Consider the following 19,740-nt stretch of genomic DNA (forward strand, 5'->3'; position numbering starts at 1 on the left):
TTGGTCATTTATTTTATTTCACACTCAAAACATCTGGGTCTCATTTTTGGCAATAAACAAGCTAGCTTCTTCTCCTTTGTTATTAAGAGCTCTATGGCATTGTCCTTGGAGAACAGCCTCAGGGAACATGAAGTAGTTTCTAAGAGTTACTTTAAGGGAGAAGCGGTTACATCACAAGCTTGGGTGTAACCAAGAAGTAATAAAAATGAATTAACGCATAACAGGAGACTCAGACAGAAAGAGGGGAGTTATTGAACTCTAAGGAGTTACTAAGTTTTCTCTTTTAAACAGCACTGACTTGGGAAACAGTAAAGCAGGAGCACAGTCAATTTCATTCAACGGTTTCATCAGAAAATCCTATTAGCATCAAGAAAGATGTTGTGGTCATTAACATAACTTCCTTTGCTTTGTATCACTGCCTTTTTGTAAGGGAAAGCAGTCAAGATACGGCACCTGTTAAAAAAGTCGACCTTGTCCATTACTTTCTGTCAGCACCTCTTTATATTACTACACCAGGAAATAAAGCCAGACAACATGTGATAGAATTTCAATAAGGTTGCTATGAGGAAGCTCAGTACAACCATATTACAGGATTATGGTGTGGAATAAGTAAACTTCTTTATTTACATGACATGTTAGTACAGAAGCTCTTCCAAAAACTGAGAGAGATACCACTGCATGTCGCTAAGGCACTGTTTTTTGAAGGAAAACTGTTTACAACAGTTACAACTTTGAGCTCCCTTATTACAAACATAGCAGACTGGGTGGTCCTGGTTCACGTTTTCAAAGCTGTCAGAAGTAATAACCTTTATTAGTAACTTTTCATTAGACTGAAAAAGATTATCTACCCTCTATCAGAAGCAGACTGCATTTCTTTGTACAAAGCAGCAGCATATGAACTGGTAGCTCTATAACATTTTTTAGTTTTCAATATAAGAATCCTCTTTTTTTTTTTCTTTTTTTTTAGGATCTCTTCATACGAAAACATCTAACCTTAAGAAGGAGGATAGAGCCAATATGTAAGCATTATATATGGATTTCCTCTGGCTAGGAACAAATTAGTAACATAAGCAAAAAAAGTGTGAGGAACAGGTTTACATTTCAATATTTTCCCAAAGCCAACATGAAGAAACAAAAAAGGCCTCGTAACATTCACGTATGTATTAAAGACTGAGATTAATGCCCTACATCATACAGAAATGGACAAAAGTGTTAGTACCAACTTAATTGTAGAAGGGCATAGAGAATCTTATGTATCAGAGAGCGTTTATTAATGACAACATCAACAGTAAGAAAATCCTGTAAATCCAGAAGTAGCAAGCAAAAGTACATGGACAATCTCTTAATTCAGCAGCGTATTTATGAAACCAGTTATGTTCATGCAGGATGGTAGTTTATATCTGCCTTTATCAGCCTTTAACATACAAGAATTTACAATTTCTCGTAATTCAAATAAATCCAAAATCTTGATCAGTAAACCTAATATAGAGACACTATCAGCAGAAGCTATCTGTTTCTCAGTTTCTGCAATGCTTTATTTCAAATCTAAAAAAATTTAGAACTTCACACAAAATCTTCCAATTGTTTTATCTTCAAAACCTTAATACAGAATGAGAAAAAACACAGTTACTTTCTCATTATTCCTCACAGACTACGTGAAAACAATAGGATTTTATCCAAGGAACATAAAGAATCTATTGCAGTATCACTAAATGTCCACCATTTTTAATACTTCCTCAATTTTTGTAAAGGCATCAAGAGTAAAATAGACATGGTTAAAACATTTTCTTACACCAGAGAGTAATCTCTCCAGGTCAGGGCTGAAACCCTATGAAGAAAGCAAAAAGTAAATTTTAGCGTGCACATCTCCAAGCCACATTGCCCCTGCTGACAAGTCTTAAAAGTTTACATTAATCAAACTAACCATTTCCAGAAGTCAGAAATAGCTGAGAATAATTAGCAAGAAAACTTGCAAGTACAACCATTACTGCAATTTTTACCAGGAGAAATAGAATACTGTTCCTATTTGATCCGTTTTAATGACTCGATACCAGCCCAGCTCACCACGCCTCTCCATATATAGTAAAGAATGCTTCTGTGGCAACATGTTACTCCTTCCTCCCTGGGGCTATATGCCAAGCAGAACTATTAAAAAAAAGGAAGACTAGCAGAATCATCTCCTGCCTGAAATCAAACTGGATGCTTAACAAAGGATGCATGCTCCAAAGCCAACAGAATGAATATAAGAAAATAATTAAGTGGAACAAAGAGCACACTGTACACTTGAATTAAATCTGAGAACGGAAAAGCAGCTCTTGTGACTGCTTTATCACAAGACTGTGTGAATTACCTATCACAATTCAAGGGACATTTTCTCACTAGGAAGCCACAAGGGGTAACCAGCCACAAAAAAAATGCTGTCATTAAAGCAGCTTCTATCTAAAAATCGAGTGCACCCAATTTCTGTGATAATTACCTCTGATCCAATTCCACTTTCCCAGCAAGTTATGAAATGCAGGGGCTCAGTTTTTCTGAAGTGCTTCACTACCTAACAGTTCCCATTTCTCTCTTGTATTCCTAACATACTGCATCACACCTATCCCACTCAGAATTATCATAGACAAAAATTAAAATGTATACATAATATCCATAACATCTGCATGAACCCTAGAATCCTCTCTTCCTCTTGTGATCCTCATACTGTAATATCTTGAGACAAAGAGAAAGATCACGAGAAGAGATCATCTCCAAGCAACTGAGAACATAATACTAACATAAAGTTAACTATAAGCCAACATGAATTAGTTTATTCTGTTCCATACAAAAGGCTGCAGCTTCAGGTGAGCTCCAGTTCAGTGGAAACAGTTAAAATGGAGTTTTGCCACAGGAAAAGCAAGATCAAGACTCTGTTGGTCTGACCAATGGCAGAAAGGCTTCAAGATCTACATATTCATATATTCTCCAAGAACAAAAAGATGTTAAGTACTTTGAATTCATTGCTGTTCCACTCAGGAACCAGATTATTTAAGGATTGCTGTGCTTGACAGCATGAAATTCAGCCAACACCACAGTATTTCTCAGATGGCAAGCAGTATAATCCTCCTAATACGAGGAAGCTCAAAGAAGCAAAACCCTTTTGATAAAATTATTTAAGCTAAACAAAGTTCATCCAAATTATTCCAGACCAGCGATGTAGCAGTTCTTATGCAACAGTAAGACAGACCTTTAAGTATTTCCTACAGATCCTGGAGAAATGACTGTTAAATCCTTAAGTGTTTTGTTTAAGCAAATACTCCCATAAATCTTCATCAAGTATAAAAAACTGCTAAAATCAAACAAACAAGCCACAGAAAAGAATAATGTTTAAGAACTCTAATGGAATATTCAATGCTGATCAACTATTCCAAGTGAATTATGGTTGCATTGTAGTGGAAGTGTCATTATTCCATTTGCTTTGCAACCATCACTTTCAGAAGCTTAAGAATCCTGTGGTTATAGAACCTCTTGCCTACATAAACGAGACCCAAATTTGTTTTTCCATGAGTTCTTATGGGTCAGTGACCTACTATGAAAATGTTTTTGATGAAATCAGGCTCGTTTATTTTCATGTTGTTAAAATAAACCTCTTTGTTTTGTAGCCCTGGTCAGATGTACTAATGCAAACCAAACCCAATTCACTGAAGCATGCATCCTGCTTTCTTGCTAGCTGCCCTTTGCCTCTCTTGCACTTTTCCTGTGTTTGGATTCCTCCTGTGCAGACCTATTGACAGAGCTGCTAATGGCTTCCTTCAGAAAAGAGGTGCCTTTCTTCTTTATTTTTTTTAAATGTTTACAAAAGAAATAAAAGGTTCACTCTTGCATCAGCAATAACCAAAAAAAGCTTGGCTGTCCAGCAATGGCTGAGTAATATGTAACTATATAATTATGTGCTACAGGCAGACATAGTAAACGATGAAATCTGAGGCTATTAGTGCCCTCTAGGAGTCCACCGTACATAAACACAGTTATCAGGAACTATCATTTTCCCAAATGCATATACCCAATTAGAAGATATAACCACTACACATGTACAAATCTGTACATCTTCAAAGAATCATTATAAAGTGATTTCTCATAACTACTTTATTCACCGAGTAGTCCCCAAAGGGTAGGTGACAGCTACTGCATCATTTTAAAAAATATTCCAAGAGTCCCATAAAAATAAACAGAAAGTAATATAGTTCTTGTTCACTTGACTTTCGTGGACAAGAGAGAGTGGGAAGGATTAATCTGTGAACTAGTTTATCACTACTACAGGCTTAAGAATTTTTTTGCTAAATAAAGATGGTCCAGTAGAAACTCAAAGCAGCAGGTAGTGCACAGGACTCTCAAGCCATCAGTTGATCAAGGCATATACTTGTTCCTTTTGACCTGTCCTTTCCATCTCATCTTCAGATTGCATGCACAAGATCTAGCTCATGCAAGTTATTTATCAACAGAAGAAGGCAAAGAATGAAATTTGTACCATTTAAGTATGTTTGTGCCACTCGCATCAACTACAGTTCCAAAAAAACCTGTCTTTCTGATGTGCACAGAAACACACATTATCAAACCTACTGTTGATGGATACGGAGCAAGTTTTACCAAGTTGACTATAGACTTCTTTACCAAATTAACCTGCAACTACTTTTTCAGTCCTGAAACTTCAAGCACAGCAATCACAGAATTTTGTGGCAAACTGACACTTTGCCATAATTTTTATGGGGTAATAGAAAAGGACGAGGCAATTTTTGCTTTTTTCTCAGAAGATCATAAGAAAAATAAACTATTTCCAAGTATATAACCTGTATGCACGTCAAAAAATGGCTCATCTGTGTACAAAGACAATTACACATATTTCAATGCTTGAAATAATGCTTAACTAATTTCAATAAAAGTTGAAGTTATATGCTTTAAAATAAGGAAAAAAAAACAACATCAAGATCCAAATTGCAGATGCTTCTCATCCGAGGTAACACCATGATCAGAGTATATTGCATAGCTAAGCACTACTGTTTTTCAAGTATGCAATGCCCACAAAATGACAAAGTATGCCTCCAAAAAAGCCCCAAATAATTTTTTTCCTATTAAAGCTTTTTCTCACCCTTCTATAAGAGTCATGTTTCCAGTGATGTTTCTAAAAATTTTCTAACGTTTTCACAAACATGGCTTAAACTACTTAAATACTTCGAAACAGAAATGTAGCCAGCTGTATTAAGACAGTAAACGGGCAACTGACTTTCTGCATAGGCAAAATGCAGACTGGGTACCTCTCAGAATTACCAGATTTCGCTTCTACAAGTTGTTTCATGCTTATTATTTTTCCACCACAGTCTTACTACACTAGTGATCCATACTTGAACCACTGTGTCTCCCCCCCAAAAAAAAAAGAGTTCTACCTGCAAGCCTCTATTGACATGAGAAGGTAAACACTAATTAATCTTGAAATACTGAGACATGGACATTGCAGAAGCATGTATATATATTGCATACTGACTATGTTGTATAATAAATAATATTACATAATATCAAGTTCTAACCTTGAATATAATATATATTCTTAGGATTTTAGTAGCTTGCCCCAAAACCACTTTCTATTTAGCTTTTCCAAAAAATAGTGTGAATTCTTTTGTTTCAAAGTTATAGTGATACCTCAGCCCTGTGGTACATCTTTTGAAGAAAATTCAGTGAGTTCTTAGGAATAACTACTGACCAACCTTGTGGCTATGGTTTTTTTTTGAACTTGCATTGTCCTGTCTTGCACTTGGGACCAGACACCTTCTCACAGTTGCAAGAAGTTGCACTGCTATCCTAAAGTAGCCAACTGCTAGTTGTTATAAAGCTTTAATAGATGAGGACCGTAGCAATCAACATCACACACAACCGGACTATGCTGTAACAATTAACAGCAAAAGATTCTCAAGGAACTGCTAAAACTGAAAGTTGCACTACATATGAAATCAACAAAATTCAGAAGGAAATTAATGTGTTTTTAACTTCCAAAATGTTAAGATGATCTTAAAGCTTTAAGTACACTTCATTTTGGATGTGCATTTACTACTTACAATACATATGAAAAATGATTTATCATTACTGGACAGTATCATTCTACTATAGTCAAAAAAGTAATGTTTTCCTGAAAATTTACTATAAATGATAGAATACGTTATTCACTATATGCACTGGGTATCTGCATGAAATAGGCCATACTTGACTATTTTCTTCAGTCTTTAACTGTTGTGAGAAGCTTGACTCTATATGGAAATGTATGTACTGGAGATTTTACAACATTCCTTTCCAACAAGAACAACTTTTGGGACTAAGAGTTGCAAGTTCCCCTCCCCCCACAACAATTTTACATTGACTGTACATTTGAATTGTGGGAGCAGCAAAGAAAGAGTTCTTTTGAATTTAAAAAAAAAAAAATTAAAAAAATCTTTCCTGACCATATCTGGTATGTCATTTACACAAATGACTAATCTTTCTCTAAATTACTGGCAGTTAAGTAGTGTACAGTATTGACAGATAAATGAAGTATGTGAGCCATATCATGGGAACATTTATTTTGGCTGTTTGAGCCAAGAGCAACACATAAAGCTGAATCAAAAGCAATACAAAATTAATGAGCTTCCTTCTTTCCTTCCAAGAATTAATAAAGATGAGCTGTCAGCTTGAGCCAAGATGTGACTTGATAAGATATAGTACTTATATTCCTCCCCAATGATTTACTGAAGTGTACTATTCACACTCAAGCTGTCAATATATATTTTACTATTTTATTTTTTATTGGTAGACACACACCCCCCATATATATACCAAGAACTACCATGTTCTTGCTATTGTTTTTGTCCTGTGTGTTTCTAAATGTAAACTGAGGTATCAACCACGCAGCTAAGTAATCCACCATTTGCATCTTGTATAGCAGCTTCCATCATGTTTCATGAAGAAATTTTGTACCTATTATTTTATCTTCTCATTATCATCCACATTTCTCAGGGAAGCTACTGATTTTGCCTGGGTTTTTGTCAAGCAAGTCTTATAGGAAACAGGGATTTCTTACTGGTGACTTGACAGCACTCCTTGTAAGTCAGATATTCAGTATGAGCTTCTTAGTGGGGTGAAGGGCAGCTGGAATCCATTGAATACCTCTGCTCCAGACATGAAAAAGCAGTGGAACTTTCTGAAGCGTCTCAGCCCTCTCCATGAAAAGGACAGCATATCCCTAATACCTAAATTGTAGGCAGCTATTTCAGTAGCAACAGAATAAGATATGGAAAAGACAATAAGCAGTTTAGTTTCCTGCAAAAGATGAAAATCAGAAAACATCTAGTACTGGAACTTATAGTCCACCTAGATCAGTATCCCATTTCCAACAGTGCCAATATGCAGATGCATACAGAGGCATAAGCACAGGGCAAGAATGTATGATACTGCTCTAGCAGCTTTGCTAGCTTTCAACCTTTTTCAGCTAGACTTCTTAGCTGGATGAAGATTTTGCATATTTAGTGGCCCTCAATGGATATCTCTTTCACGAACACAGCCAGCCTTCTGATGACCATCTGTAAACTTCTATTTTAGTCTTTTATGAGATCCAACATTTTAGGATTTCTCTATCCCCATTCTGCTCCCCATTTCCCTGTTCTTCAACCCTGAATTGCATCTACTGCATTATTTCAGTCACTCAATTTCATAAGGTGCTTCTACAATTCCTCAGAGTAGGCATTTGGATTAAAACTGCCCATGAAAAAGTTTTCTGAAAGGTTACATAAGGGTGATAAAAGATCAAGTGGCTTGGGTCTCAGCCACTCTGCTAACAAGAGCTGATCTTTATCATGCAGGTTATTTTACAAATAACCCCAACAGCACAAGAAGCAAATTCATACAAGTTGGTCTTTAGGAAAGAAAGGATAAGGCTTGAGGTCTTGGCTCATAGTTTACCCAGCCAAATGAGTCAAGCTAGTTCCAAAACCTTTTGTCTGGCTGGAAGTGATACCTATGGTTTGGAGGACTGGTGAATCTACCTACCAGTAATTGGAAAGATTTCATGGAGAGCTCCAAGATTATATTCAGAGAAGAGACCATCAGCTCCAAGAATGAGTCATAAACATCCCAGGTTTAAAATGAAGGTGTTACCCAGCCCACGAGCACACAGAAACGACTCTTTCCCCTTGGAAGAAAGGAAAAGCATTGGTGTAGACTAGCTCTGATTTAGCTACACACAAAAGATGGCAGAATGGCTCTGTGGTACAACATTGGCTGTGTGGGTAACAGCAAATCACTCTGTTTTAACAATACATGAGAAGATGGCACAAGATAGGAGATGACAGCATTTAGAGTAGTGCTGCATGGTGCAAAAAGCATGGTCGAATAATGAGAAAACAAAAATAATGACAGAGACCAGTAAAATCTGTAGTAATCCAGTCTCAGAAAAGAAACCCAGGAAGGCACATCTTGTGCAGATGCCCGAAGAACTGCATGATACCACAGGAAGATGCACCATATCACTCTGATGAATTTGCACACAGCCTCAACACATGAACACTTAGGGACTCGACTTTTTCCTTCACATGGACATTAGAAACCAAGAGCTTTTGCTTGTCTTCTGCCACACAGGATGAACTAGAACTCAGAGATGGCTCTCATGATGTCACCTTGGGAAAGTCATTCTCTGAGACCAAGACAAAAGGTAGAGACAGGGAGTATGATTTCCTATACTCTGTAGAAAGAGTAAAGTGCGTACTCCTCCAGAGTACAAATGATGTAGAGATTTAGTCTTCCTCTAGACTTCTGGTTCTGAGGCAGAAGCAGGATCAAACTGTGGAACTCTTTTTCATGCAATAAGTTGATGAAGGAACTCATGAACTTAGAAAGCTGCTCTGTGAGGGTGTTGCTGCTACTCTATTGCTATCAGGGTCAGAGAATTATGCAGATTAAGTACTTATAAAAATGTGGTCCTCACTTAAGCAGTAAAAACTACATTATGGCCACTTGAAAGGTTAAGACCCACACTACAAAACAACACAGTTCTTGAAGAAAGTAGTAAGGCTGTACCCATGCAAGTTAAACCAAATAGCCCCTCCAAATAAATGCATAATTTTCCCATGTATTTTTCAGAGAGATTATCTGAAAGGGAAGGTTTGGCCAAACCCCAAACAAGAGAGTAAAAAGGAATCAAAGTGACCCAAACAATACTGTGCTGATTCTGCAGTACAGCATGCTCCATTCTCCATGATTGTCCCATTGGCATCCATGAATAAAACCACTAACACCCCTCCAGATACTCACACCCAAAACATTCTAGCTCTTCACTTTGGACTTCTCACAATGTAAACAGTCACACAGGCACTCATTTGAAAGGCAATGCTAAACTTGCCTTGAAAATGCAAGGTAAAAGAGACTGCTTTTCGAGATGTTGGTTATAGGATTCCTTTTTTTTTTTTTTTTTAAACTGGAATAATTTCTCAGAAGATACGGGACAAACATTATCAACAATATTAATTAAATATTAACCAACATCAATATTACTTGAACATCAGCCAATGCAGCAAGGAGCCTCATATTGCTAGCTCACAGATGCAGGCAGAGCAAGGACTAAGTACTAATCTATTTGTCAAATCAGGAGAACAAGAACACACCTGAAGGTGTCACAAACTGAATTTCAGTTTATTATATTGTTTGCCAGCTCCCGCAAAGAGTAGTTAAGTTTGCAACTGGTCTCTGTCAGAAACTGGTTTCCCCCATTTACAAAAGATTACATCACTGACACACAGACTGTGATCTGGGATTAGACAGCACAGGTTCATTCTACCCCTGTTGATGGTGGGTTGTTGCAGCAGTATTTCTGCCCAGTATGAAAGATTAACTCAAGTTTTGACATATGCTACACCCAGTTCCTCAGGAGTCAATGAGTAATGCTACCATCTTTGGTATGACTGCAAAGAAATCCATCCCTCTGAAATGCAAAGACACCATTAGCTTCAAGATGCCTCTGACGGCCCCAATTTACCATTCACACCTTCCTTAGAGGGGAAAGGCCAAGTGTAAAGAGCTGTCTTAGGAACAGAATACAGGCAAAGGTTATCATTTCTCACTCCTCCAGTACCACCTGTTCCTGCGGAGTTTCATAGCAAACCTGTAGTTTGAGAAGGAAGAGGGAAGTATGCAAGTAATAAAATTGATTAAATATCAGATCACAGCTCAAAATCCGTTTTTGTCTGTCTTTGTTCTCCAGCATTTCCAGATAAGCATTTTATGATGACTGATTTCCAATTAGATATGTTATCCATAATGTCATAGGGAAATGTAGACAGAAAACAATAAAGCTTTTTTCTGAAAGGTTACATTCAAACTGTCTTACATATTTACAAATCCATATGGCTTCATAAATATGTGCAGTGTATGCAGTTCCAGAAAAACATCTAAACTGCACACACTGCAACCCTTGTATAACACTACAGATTTGTCCATGCTGCCAAAGATTTACAAGAAGATTTTGTTTACAACAGCAGAGAACTGTCCAATGCTTTTATTATTTTGCCTGCTACTCTGAAGCACTTAGCAATCTTTCCACTCAGCATGTTAATTATGGAAGATGCTTTTTGTATTACATGATTTATTTAAAGCCTGTTCAATCTTGTGAAGCATCACATAACCATTTATTCTTCTCCTTAGCATCTTGGTCACTAATAGCAATTTTACAGTACACTATGCCAAATAAATATACTTTGATACCTTAATCAAGCATTTAGGAAGCTGCTTACAAAGACTCAATGCACAGCAGCATCTCTGCAGTTAAAGGTCAAATACAATTTCCATTTTGACCCCATCTTAGCATGCACAAAACCAAAACCATACATGTATATGCTAGGGTTAAAAATCTGAATTCTAGCCTTTTTTTTTTTTTTTTAAGCTAATTATTTTTCCCAACTTTGAAAAGATTTGATTTGGCCATGCTTATACATTCCCCCCCCCCCCCCCCCCCCCTTCACAACAAAAACACATTTTTAGTGTTTTCAGATGTTGAGATCTTTTATGCTAGCTAAAGACACTAATTTGAGTAGAAGGAACCAGCCATCAGCCAAAGTCCAGTCTTTTGAAGATAATACAGCTACGTGACAATATCTGGCAGTTGGCCGTGGAAAAGTCAGGATCGGTCGGTGTCTTATATCCTGCCTCATTTTTCACATAAATGTGTGACATACATCTGGCTCTGGAAGAAATCTCAGTTCATCTTTTAGGCCCACCAGTATACCTCTTTCTTCTTGATACTTTTTGCATATTAAATTTCATAATAATTTTATCTTAAAATCATACACGGGGTTAATAGCAAAGCATACAGCTGAAATGCTGAAATCCAAAACTAAATTTGGGTGTAACACATTGTGCCAGTATAGCACTGTGTTTCTATGGGCATATGCATGCTACTTCAAACCATAAAAAACAAAACCAGAGGATCAAAGTCAGACCTTTTACAGTTAACTATTAGGAAAAAACTGCAGAGGAAAACTACAAAAAAAGAACCACAGTTTCTGAAACATTCCATACACCAACAGGCACAGGTGTTGTTCTAAAATTGTTACCGTGCTACTGGCAAGAAGGGCAGACTACCAAAATTTACAGCTGGCACTTTCAAGATTTAGCAGAACATTTCCATAGCTTCTAAACACTTATTGAACAGATGCATGTATCTCCCCTGCAAAGTCTATCATTCAACTTCAATTAGTAGTATTTTTTGGAAAGAAGCACTTCAGAGCTAAATGAAAGGCGATAGCTAGAGAAGCCTGGGAGAAGCTGACAAGCCTGAGAGAAAGCATACTGAAGTCCTTCTGTCACCTCAGACATACAAGTCGCATGGACACATAGGCTCTACGAGCTTTACAGTATTACACTGCACAAGAGCCCTGTTGGTTTGTCTGCAGCTGAACAACAGGCAACAAGTAGAAGGTAGTAAGCTGTATGCACCGATTATATCTATTCATGTTGTCTCTTAACTGCCTGACTTTTTGTGGTCAGCTACCTCACCACTAATCTTTATGTTTCAGAATAAAACTATAGAAACTTATTGGAATAAAACCACTAGAAACATTTCTGGGTTTCCACTGTGGTGAGTACTGCTGATCATTCTCAAGAATTCTGAATCTTAGGACTCAGCAGAACAACTTATACTAAACCCACTGAATTTTGCTAAGAGGCAATGGTTTAAATTCCTGCATATTTGGAAAGCTGAGTACATGTATGCCAAAGTAAGAAGTGGCTTCTACCTTACGCATCGCTTCATTTCTCAACTTTGAACTGTCTGCCATTTTAACGTACCTTGCATTATGTGCTGCCTTCAACTGATATCGCCAAACTTTATTAAGCTAATACACAATTTTGATGATACTCTGCCCTATATCTAGATAATGCCTTTAGGTGCTCCATTGGTATTGTGATCATTAATCCCACCCACAAAAAAAAAAAAAAGTATCAGACCCCAAATAGCTAGAGAGCCACCATCATGGTGCTTTTGGCAGCAGTGGCTAAGAGCTGTACAAACATTTTATTTAAAATTTACTTAGACTGTTATGCAGGACATTTCAAACAAAATTCTGCTCATTTACTCAGTTAATAATGACAGATTTGCTTCACTATCCAGACAAGTGAAAATATATTGAACTAAAATAATATTCACCTAAGGTTATGCCCTTTAAATGATTACCATGGGGCAGGGAGTGAACAATATACTTCCACTGTTACTTTGAATGAAAGACCTTTATATATGGTATTTTGCCAGGAACAGAAATTACTCCTGTTTTTTAAAGCCTGACCAAATGCAGCTGCTTTGTTTAAAAAGTTAATGATTACTTTTGCATCCACTTCAATAGATCAAAAAAGAACATTATTCCAAAATCGAAGCAATATAAGCAATTTTTATTTGTTATTTGAAAGAAATTAAATGGAAAAAAGCCAGTTTTTTAAAATTCAACCAGCATACTTTCTTCATTAACATTTTGCAATGTTTGACAATACTTAATAAAATAGCTTTAATATTACCTAAAATGTTGCAATTTAGCCTTTATAAGTTACGCCAAACTTTCCACAGTTCATTCTCCAAAGCCTACTGACTCATAACAAAAAAAACCCAGATTTATAGTTTTGTCCTAAAAATGATTTAAGCTAAAATACCAAAAAGTTGCAAGTTTCCAGGCCTCCCTTTCATACTACATTAATTTAGGAAATATTTTAATGACAGGCAACCCTAAAAGAGAAGCAGAGATGCAGTATGTTTAACAGGCCACATTAAGAGTTCGCACAGGAAAAAAAGTATGACTTTCAAACATCACATACTTAGAGATACTATTAAAGGTATCATATTTCCTAACTTCTGGTTTCACAGAATACATTTTCATTTGCTAACAGAGCAGGCTGTACAGAACAACAACACACTAAGACAACACTTGAGTATCATTTCTGGTTACTAATAGCTAGCCCTTCTCCCAGATTTTTTTCAAGACTCATTTTGTAGTTTAACTAAATCTGCCTTTACCTAAATAGAGATATGAGAAAGATTTATTTTTATATATACATATACACACACACATATATATATAAAATGAGCTTCAAACTAGTTAGGATACTGAGTCTCAAAGATGAGATATAACATGAAAAAATTTTTTTCTACAGTGTCAGACTATGCTTAGTTTCAGAAAATTAAGCTGCTTATTATTTTTTACTTCCCCAGAAATAAATCAGCTATGGCAAAACTCTCATCCTGAAAGTGCTTTCTAATTGAACATAGGTAAAAATGGGTTATAATCAGAATTTAAAATTCATCTCCCTTATTGCCATAAATGGAGCTTTGTAATTCAAGACAAAAATCCCAAGTAAATTAATTTTAAAAGTTCAACACACTAGTTAGAGAACTTAAATGCAAATCTAATCCTAAAATCACCTGAAACAGTTTTAGTACAGCATATGCTCAATACTCCAGACTTCTCTTGAACAACTGCTAGTGGAAACTTAATTCTTAAAAGCTGCTTTAGAAAATATCAATGAGAAAATACCAAGTCCTACCACAAATGCCTTGCAGATAACAGAGTTAACAATCAAGCACAAAACCCCCTGCTTCTCCATTTAACAAACAGGCATTCCAAACCAGCACACGATTTCGTTCTAGTCAACTACCTCTAACAAAGAATAATTCCCAGAAGTATTTCAGTATCACAGAGATTTTGTTCTTCTCCCATCATAAGCAGACAGAATTAACCTAGCTTCATGATAACACTAAACAGTACACCGAACTAAGAGTAGCAATTGGATATAGCATTACTTTTTTACTTTTTGATATTTATGTTTATACTTTTGCAGGGCCAGTAGCTTTCTACAAATCAGATTCCGGATTAAGAGACCTCTTACAGTCATCATTTTAAACAAAAATAAATTCAATTGGTATCCAAAGCAGAGGAAATCTACATTCTTTTCTCCACCAAGTCTTGTGTGATACCCTGGAATCCACTGGTATCAGTGGCATTATGCAACTTTGAAGGAAATTAAGCTAATCAGAAAATTAAGTCTAAAGGCAGTTTTAGAAATACTGTGGTTCTCAAAGGAGACAAATGCAACTTCCATTAGCATAGATTTATGTATCTATATAAAAATACAAATATTTTATATATATAAAATAATATGAAATTATTATAAACAAATCTTTTTTCACCTACATTTCAATTTTAGAGTTGCTCAGATAATGTCCTTTTGATAATGTTAAGAATCCAGTGTCACCGACAGTTCTATTTTCTTGGCAAGCAATTGTACATTTTATTTCAAGTATTAGCTATCATACAATATAAATTCAACTGTGAGCATACTTTTATTTAGGCAGGTACCCATCTCTTTTTCTCAAAGTAAGTTAATTTTATGATCATGAAATATTATGAATGACCATTAACAATGAGGTAGAAAAACTGCAGATTTTCCATAGGTATGTAGAGATACTTACAGCCGTTCAAGTTGTTTTAGATCCTGAAATGCTCCACGTTCTATCACACTAATCTGATTTTCTTCCAAGTGTCTGCAATTCCAGAAATACCAATTAATTTTATGACAACAGAATAAAAAAGCTTCCCCACTTCTCTTCACGCATGCTACAAAACTGCTTTTCACAGAAGTACAGTTATAATTAGAGATTATTTAAAAAAAATCTGGACAGAGCAGCACTCTTGGTCGCTAACAGGGAACCAATTCAAAAACTGCCTCCTGACTGCCGGATTTGGTAAACATTTTTTTTCCTAAACTTTTATAACCATAAGCATTATGCTCAGAAAGATGTCAGTCTAGAGGCTGATTGTTACATCCTTGGTATATTACTATTATATAGTTTGTGTAATGTAATTGAGATAACTGACTCCTACAGCCCACAGCAGGAACCCACATAGATTTTTTGTCCAGCCTTTATGTTCTGCAAAGATTTCAGGCTTGCCCCAGGGTAAACCACTTGCAAGTAATCCAAAGGGGTTCAATCCCTCCAGAACTACAGCCATGGCCAATATGTGTGACACCTGTACACAGCCTCGCTGTACAACAGGGAGCAAAAATGCAAGGGAAAAGTCCCAGGTTTCCACTGTGTCTGACCCTGCTTTTCTTCACCCCCTGAGACTGAGACAAGGATAAATTGTAAGCAGTGGAGACTGACTTCTCTTTGATTTACAGTGTGTAGGAAATGACTATTCATTTACACAGCAGAAATACTCTTTATAGGTAAAGTGGAAGCCAAGGAAGAGAGATACCAATAGTCCCATTTAAGCTGAACTTTTTCGTCTCTTAGTGCTGCCTTCCAGCACACACCCATTTTCTGCTTCTGTAAGAGCACTTAGATGCACGGACTAAACCTCTGTGCTCTCTGAACATTTTATGTGGCTTTAGCTAAAACACAGAAAGGAAGAACTTAACATATAGTAAGTCTGGGCTAGGCCAAGACTTACTAGTGAAAAAGCACTCTTCTTGCCTGTTCTCAACAGCCACTCCTCTGCACTCAATCCTATGGAGATGCTCAGACCTGTTCAACTGGATAGCAGTTGAGAAGACAGACAGCAAGAGAGTATTCCACAGCTAAGACCACATATGAAGATCAAAAAATAAAATTAAAAAAAAAACCAAACAAACAAACATGTGAACCAGAGAGGCATGTTCCTAAAAGGAGGGGAAGGAAAAACTGCATGAAGAAAGGGATATAAAGATGAAGTTATAAGGGATAAAAGGAAAAGGTGCACAACAGAATATTTTGCATGTGTGTTGTCAGCTTGAGACTGGAAGTTTTTTTCTGTTGTACTGTTCTACCAGTTTCTGGATCACTTGTTGTTGTCCTCATTCTGATGTCTGAAAATAGGACTAGACTACCTTTCTAAGAACTCTGGGACAAGTTTCATGTTTCTGTGCTTCCCCTATACCGCCATCACACGAGGGGGAAAAAAGAGGAAAAAATAGAGTGTCAGTAATGTAGAATAGCCAGAATTATGAAAAGACCATAAGAGAAAGAAAAGAAAAAATAAGAAAAAAATCTGAAGGACTTCTAGAGAGCAAAAGTACACAAAGTAAAAAAAACTGCACAAAGTAAAATAAGAAAAACCACAAACGCATACCAGATATGACAGGAACATGTAGAATAGGGAAATACACAACAATGAAGAAAAATGGGTAGTTAGCAGACAATGGAACGGCATGTCTTGGGATTCAAATGGTTTTAATACATTGGAAGACAAAATCAATATAAAAAAATATGTATTTTTAATAGGTGTATTGTGGTTTTTTTCCTAATGACTTCTGCGGCAACCACCACACTACTCAAAGGCTGAACAAATGTGTTACGTAAATCTGTAATGAACACAGAACAAAAAATTCACATAAAGATGGCAGTTGCATATTTTGCTTATCGTTAAGGACATTCAGTATAAATTACTATAGTGGCATTCGGCAATGTCTGACACCATACAAAACCTACCAAACCAAAACAACTACTGACATTAGTAATAGTATAGTACATGTATTTTAATAGACTTCCAAAATGGTGTTGACAGCTGGGATGAGAGCCAAGGAAATCTAAATGACTCCACTGCTAGAGATGAGAAACACCACAGGAACGAAAAGTCCTCCAATACACTTGAAATATTTTCTTAGTATATCATAACTTGTTCAAAAGTGTTAAGGTAACAGGACAAAAGATTTGTCTTATCATTGGCAGGATTCTATTAATTCATTGATTGAATTATCACTAAAAAACTGTAACACTTCAACAGTTGCAGTTTTAAGGACTTCTAAAAGAAGATACTCAGAGGAAAACACTGACTGCAGAGAGCAATGTTAAGAATTACAGAAAGGAATTTTCAAGGGGTGCTGGTGAGATTACTTGTGTGTTTCTTAACTTCTCATAGCTGTTTGTTTCAGAAGAAGAGGTTAACAGAGTGGTAAAACCCAGCTGCCTCTGTCAGTGCTGGGACCAACTCAAGATCAGGTTTTTGTCTTGGTCACTACAACTTGGAATTAGGCGTAACAGTTTAGTAAAATACTGCTAGTGAACTAGATGGCACACACACGGAGAATGCAGTCACTATTATGTAAATGGCTCTTGATAAACAGAAAAAAAAAGATTTGATATCTAGTTAAGTAAAATTAGAAATTTGAACTTTATCCATTGGTTACTGTTAACATAAATAAATACCTTTCACGTTTCAGAAACACTTTCAGTAAAAACATCTCCACCACTGCTTTTAAACATACAGCTCTACACACATGCATATATGATCTTCCCCATAACATAGCAATGTTTCTCACCGAGAAACTTGCAAAGTTGCATTGCTACAGCAGCACTCAGTGCCCAAATACAAGCCCAGTGAAGGCAGAAATGAACGGTTACATTAAATGAGAGCTCCAGAAACACTAAGAACCTAAGAGCTTAGCCTCAGTTACATTCAAAACTATTTTGTTTCTCTTATCTGGCTTCCCCTGCCCCACCCCATACATGCCCAAATATTTAAAGCTATATATTTTATTTTACATATAAAAATAATGTAATTAACTTAATTTCCACAAAGCAAATACCAGATCCCCACAGTATTTATGGCAGAGGCATCAGTATCTATGTCTGCTTCCATCTACGTTGATGTGAAGAGGATCTAAACTACTTGATGTAATTCAGAAAAACTGTTAGAGAAATGTCAAGGGGAAAAATGAATTCACTTTAAATAGAAAGAACCTCCAACTTTTCCTGAAAGGACTGAAACAGCTTCAAAATCTATTTCTTGTTCTTTTAACCCAAGATTATTTTCTTAAGAAAAAAAGGTCTGTGTGTAACTACAATAAATGTCTATGAAGTAGCCCTAATTTTCATCACTAAATTAGTGGGGCCATTTGAGGTTCATAGAAGACAAAATAGGAAATCAGGAAGGACAAATTCTGTAGACTGATGTTTCCCCTTTTGATGTTCAAGGTTCATTTAGAAGTACAGTTAAGCTCTTGACTGATACTTTCAGATCAAGAGACAGCACCAACTAAAATTTATTTATTACTTCACATTAGACTAGAAAACAAATCACAGACTTCCTTGTATACAACTTCTACTGCTACCTTAATCAAGTTCTGCTTTATCTTCTGCAAAAGTGCTATTAATGGGACTGTACCTTAAAGTGACCAAAATCTGAAAGTCCTATTTGCTAATGTTTCAGTATAATTGACTTATACATAAGTGATTGTAAAGTGGACCAAATTTTTTACCACAGTATTTCTTAAAATCCAGTAAACACAAACAATTAAATAGCTCTGAAACTGCATTCAGACTTTAGCATGGAACTAAAATTTACTGTTTCATATCACAAACTCTTCCAGTTGCCTGGTTTAAAAGAAAACTAATAACGGAATAAAGTGCAGAAATTACTAGCATTTTATCTCTAGAATTATGGACATTCTTAGTCCTAGCACCCTAAAATAGTCTTGTAAAGAAAGACAAGTTTTGTGTTATACTCACAAGACACGGAGATTCTTCAGTCCTGTGAAGTCCGTCTTTGTGATTCTTGTGATATTATTTTTTTCTAGATCACTGCAGAGGAAAAAGAAACCAGAATTCAGACACTATAACTGACATCCAAAAACCCACTAGCAGAAAGTATCTCCATGAGTGGAGCACCTATCAGCTGCTCAAATTGTACAAACTAATTTTTCCATTAAAATCTCAAAAAGCAAGTCATCAATCCTGATGCATTTTGCCTCCTCCTCTCAGTACGTTGCTCTCATACAAGAAGTTTCTTCCATTTTTATTTCTAATATTCGTGCTCACTATATGCCTCTTTCTCCCTCAAGACTACAGTCTTGTAAGAGGCTAAATATATTCAAGACCCAATTGGTATAATACAGCTGAAACGGAGTACTCAGCCCCAAAATGAAGATCAAACTCTGGTGTTATCTAAACCCAAGTGAGTCTAACCTGTCACAGAAACTTAGGCTACATAGTGCTTGAGGAAAGAACAACTTACTGTAGGGACTCCTAAGTGTGGTCCTACCCAGACAATTGGAAGATTTGCGGAGTTATAGAACAGCTTATGGGGTTTTTTCAACTATCCTAATTGGGCAGCCTCCTGATCCCAGCTTTTTGGAAATGCTGGTTTTTCAGAAGATACTGTTAATCATACTGACCTGTTTCCCATGTGTGTTCACCCTTCGCCAATTCCTACCTTCTGTCTTTAAACTCTCAATTTC

The 19,740-nt window shown here is 36.3% G+C and overlaps 1 protein-coding gene across 4 annotated transcripts in view; it reads right to left on the reverse strand.

Annotated features, from left to right (window-relative positions):
* SLIT3 (slit homolog 3 (Drosophila)) overlaps positions 1 to 19,740 on the reverse strand; it is a 531,488-nt gene that overhangs the window by 486,535 nt on the left and 25,213 nt on the right. For all 4 annotated transcript variants that reach the window (XM_010579134.1, XM_010579133.1, XM_010579136.1 and 1 more), the window contains exons 2-3: positions 19,013 to 19,084; positions 14,996 to 15,067 (exon numbers count right to left, since the gene is read on the reverse strand). In XM_010579134.1, coding sequence (XP_010577436.1) covers positions 14,996 to 15,067; positions 19,013 to 19,084 — 144 coding nt within the window. The remainder of the gene's footprint in view (positions 1 to 14,995; positions 15,068 to 19,012; positions 19,085 to 19,740) is intronic.

Source organism: Haliaeetus leucocephalus, unplaced genomic scaffold, assembly GCF_000737465.1.
Source record: "Haliaeetus leucocephalus isolate CR32 unplaced genomic scaffold, Haliaeetus_leucocephalus-4.0 Scaffold656, whole genome shotgun sequence".
Taxonomy (NCBI): domain Eukaryota; kingdom Metazoa; phylum Chordata; class Aves; order Accipitriformes; family Accipitridae; genus Haliaeetus; species Haliaeetus leucocephalus.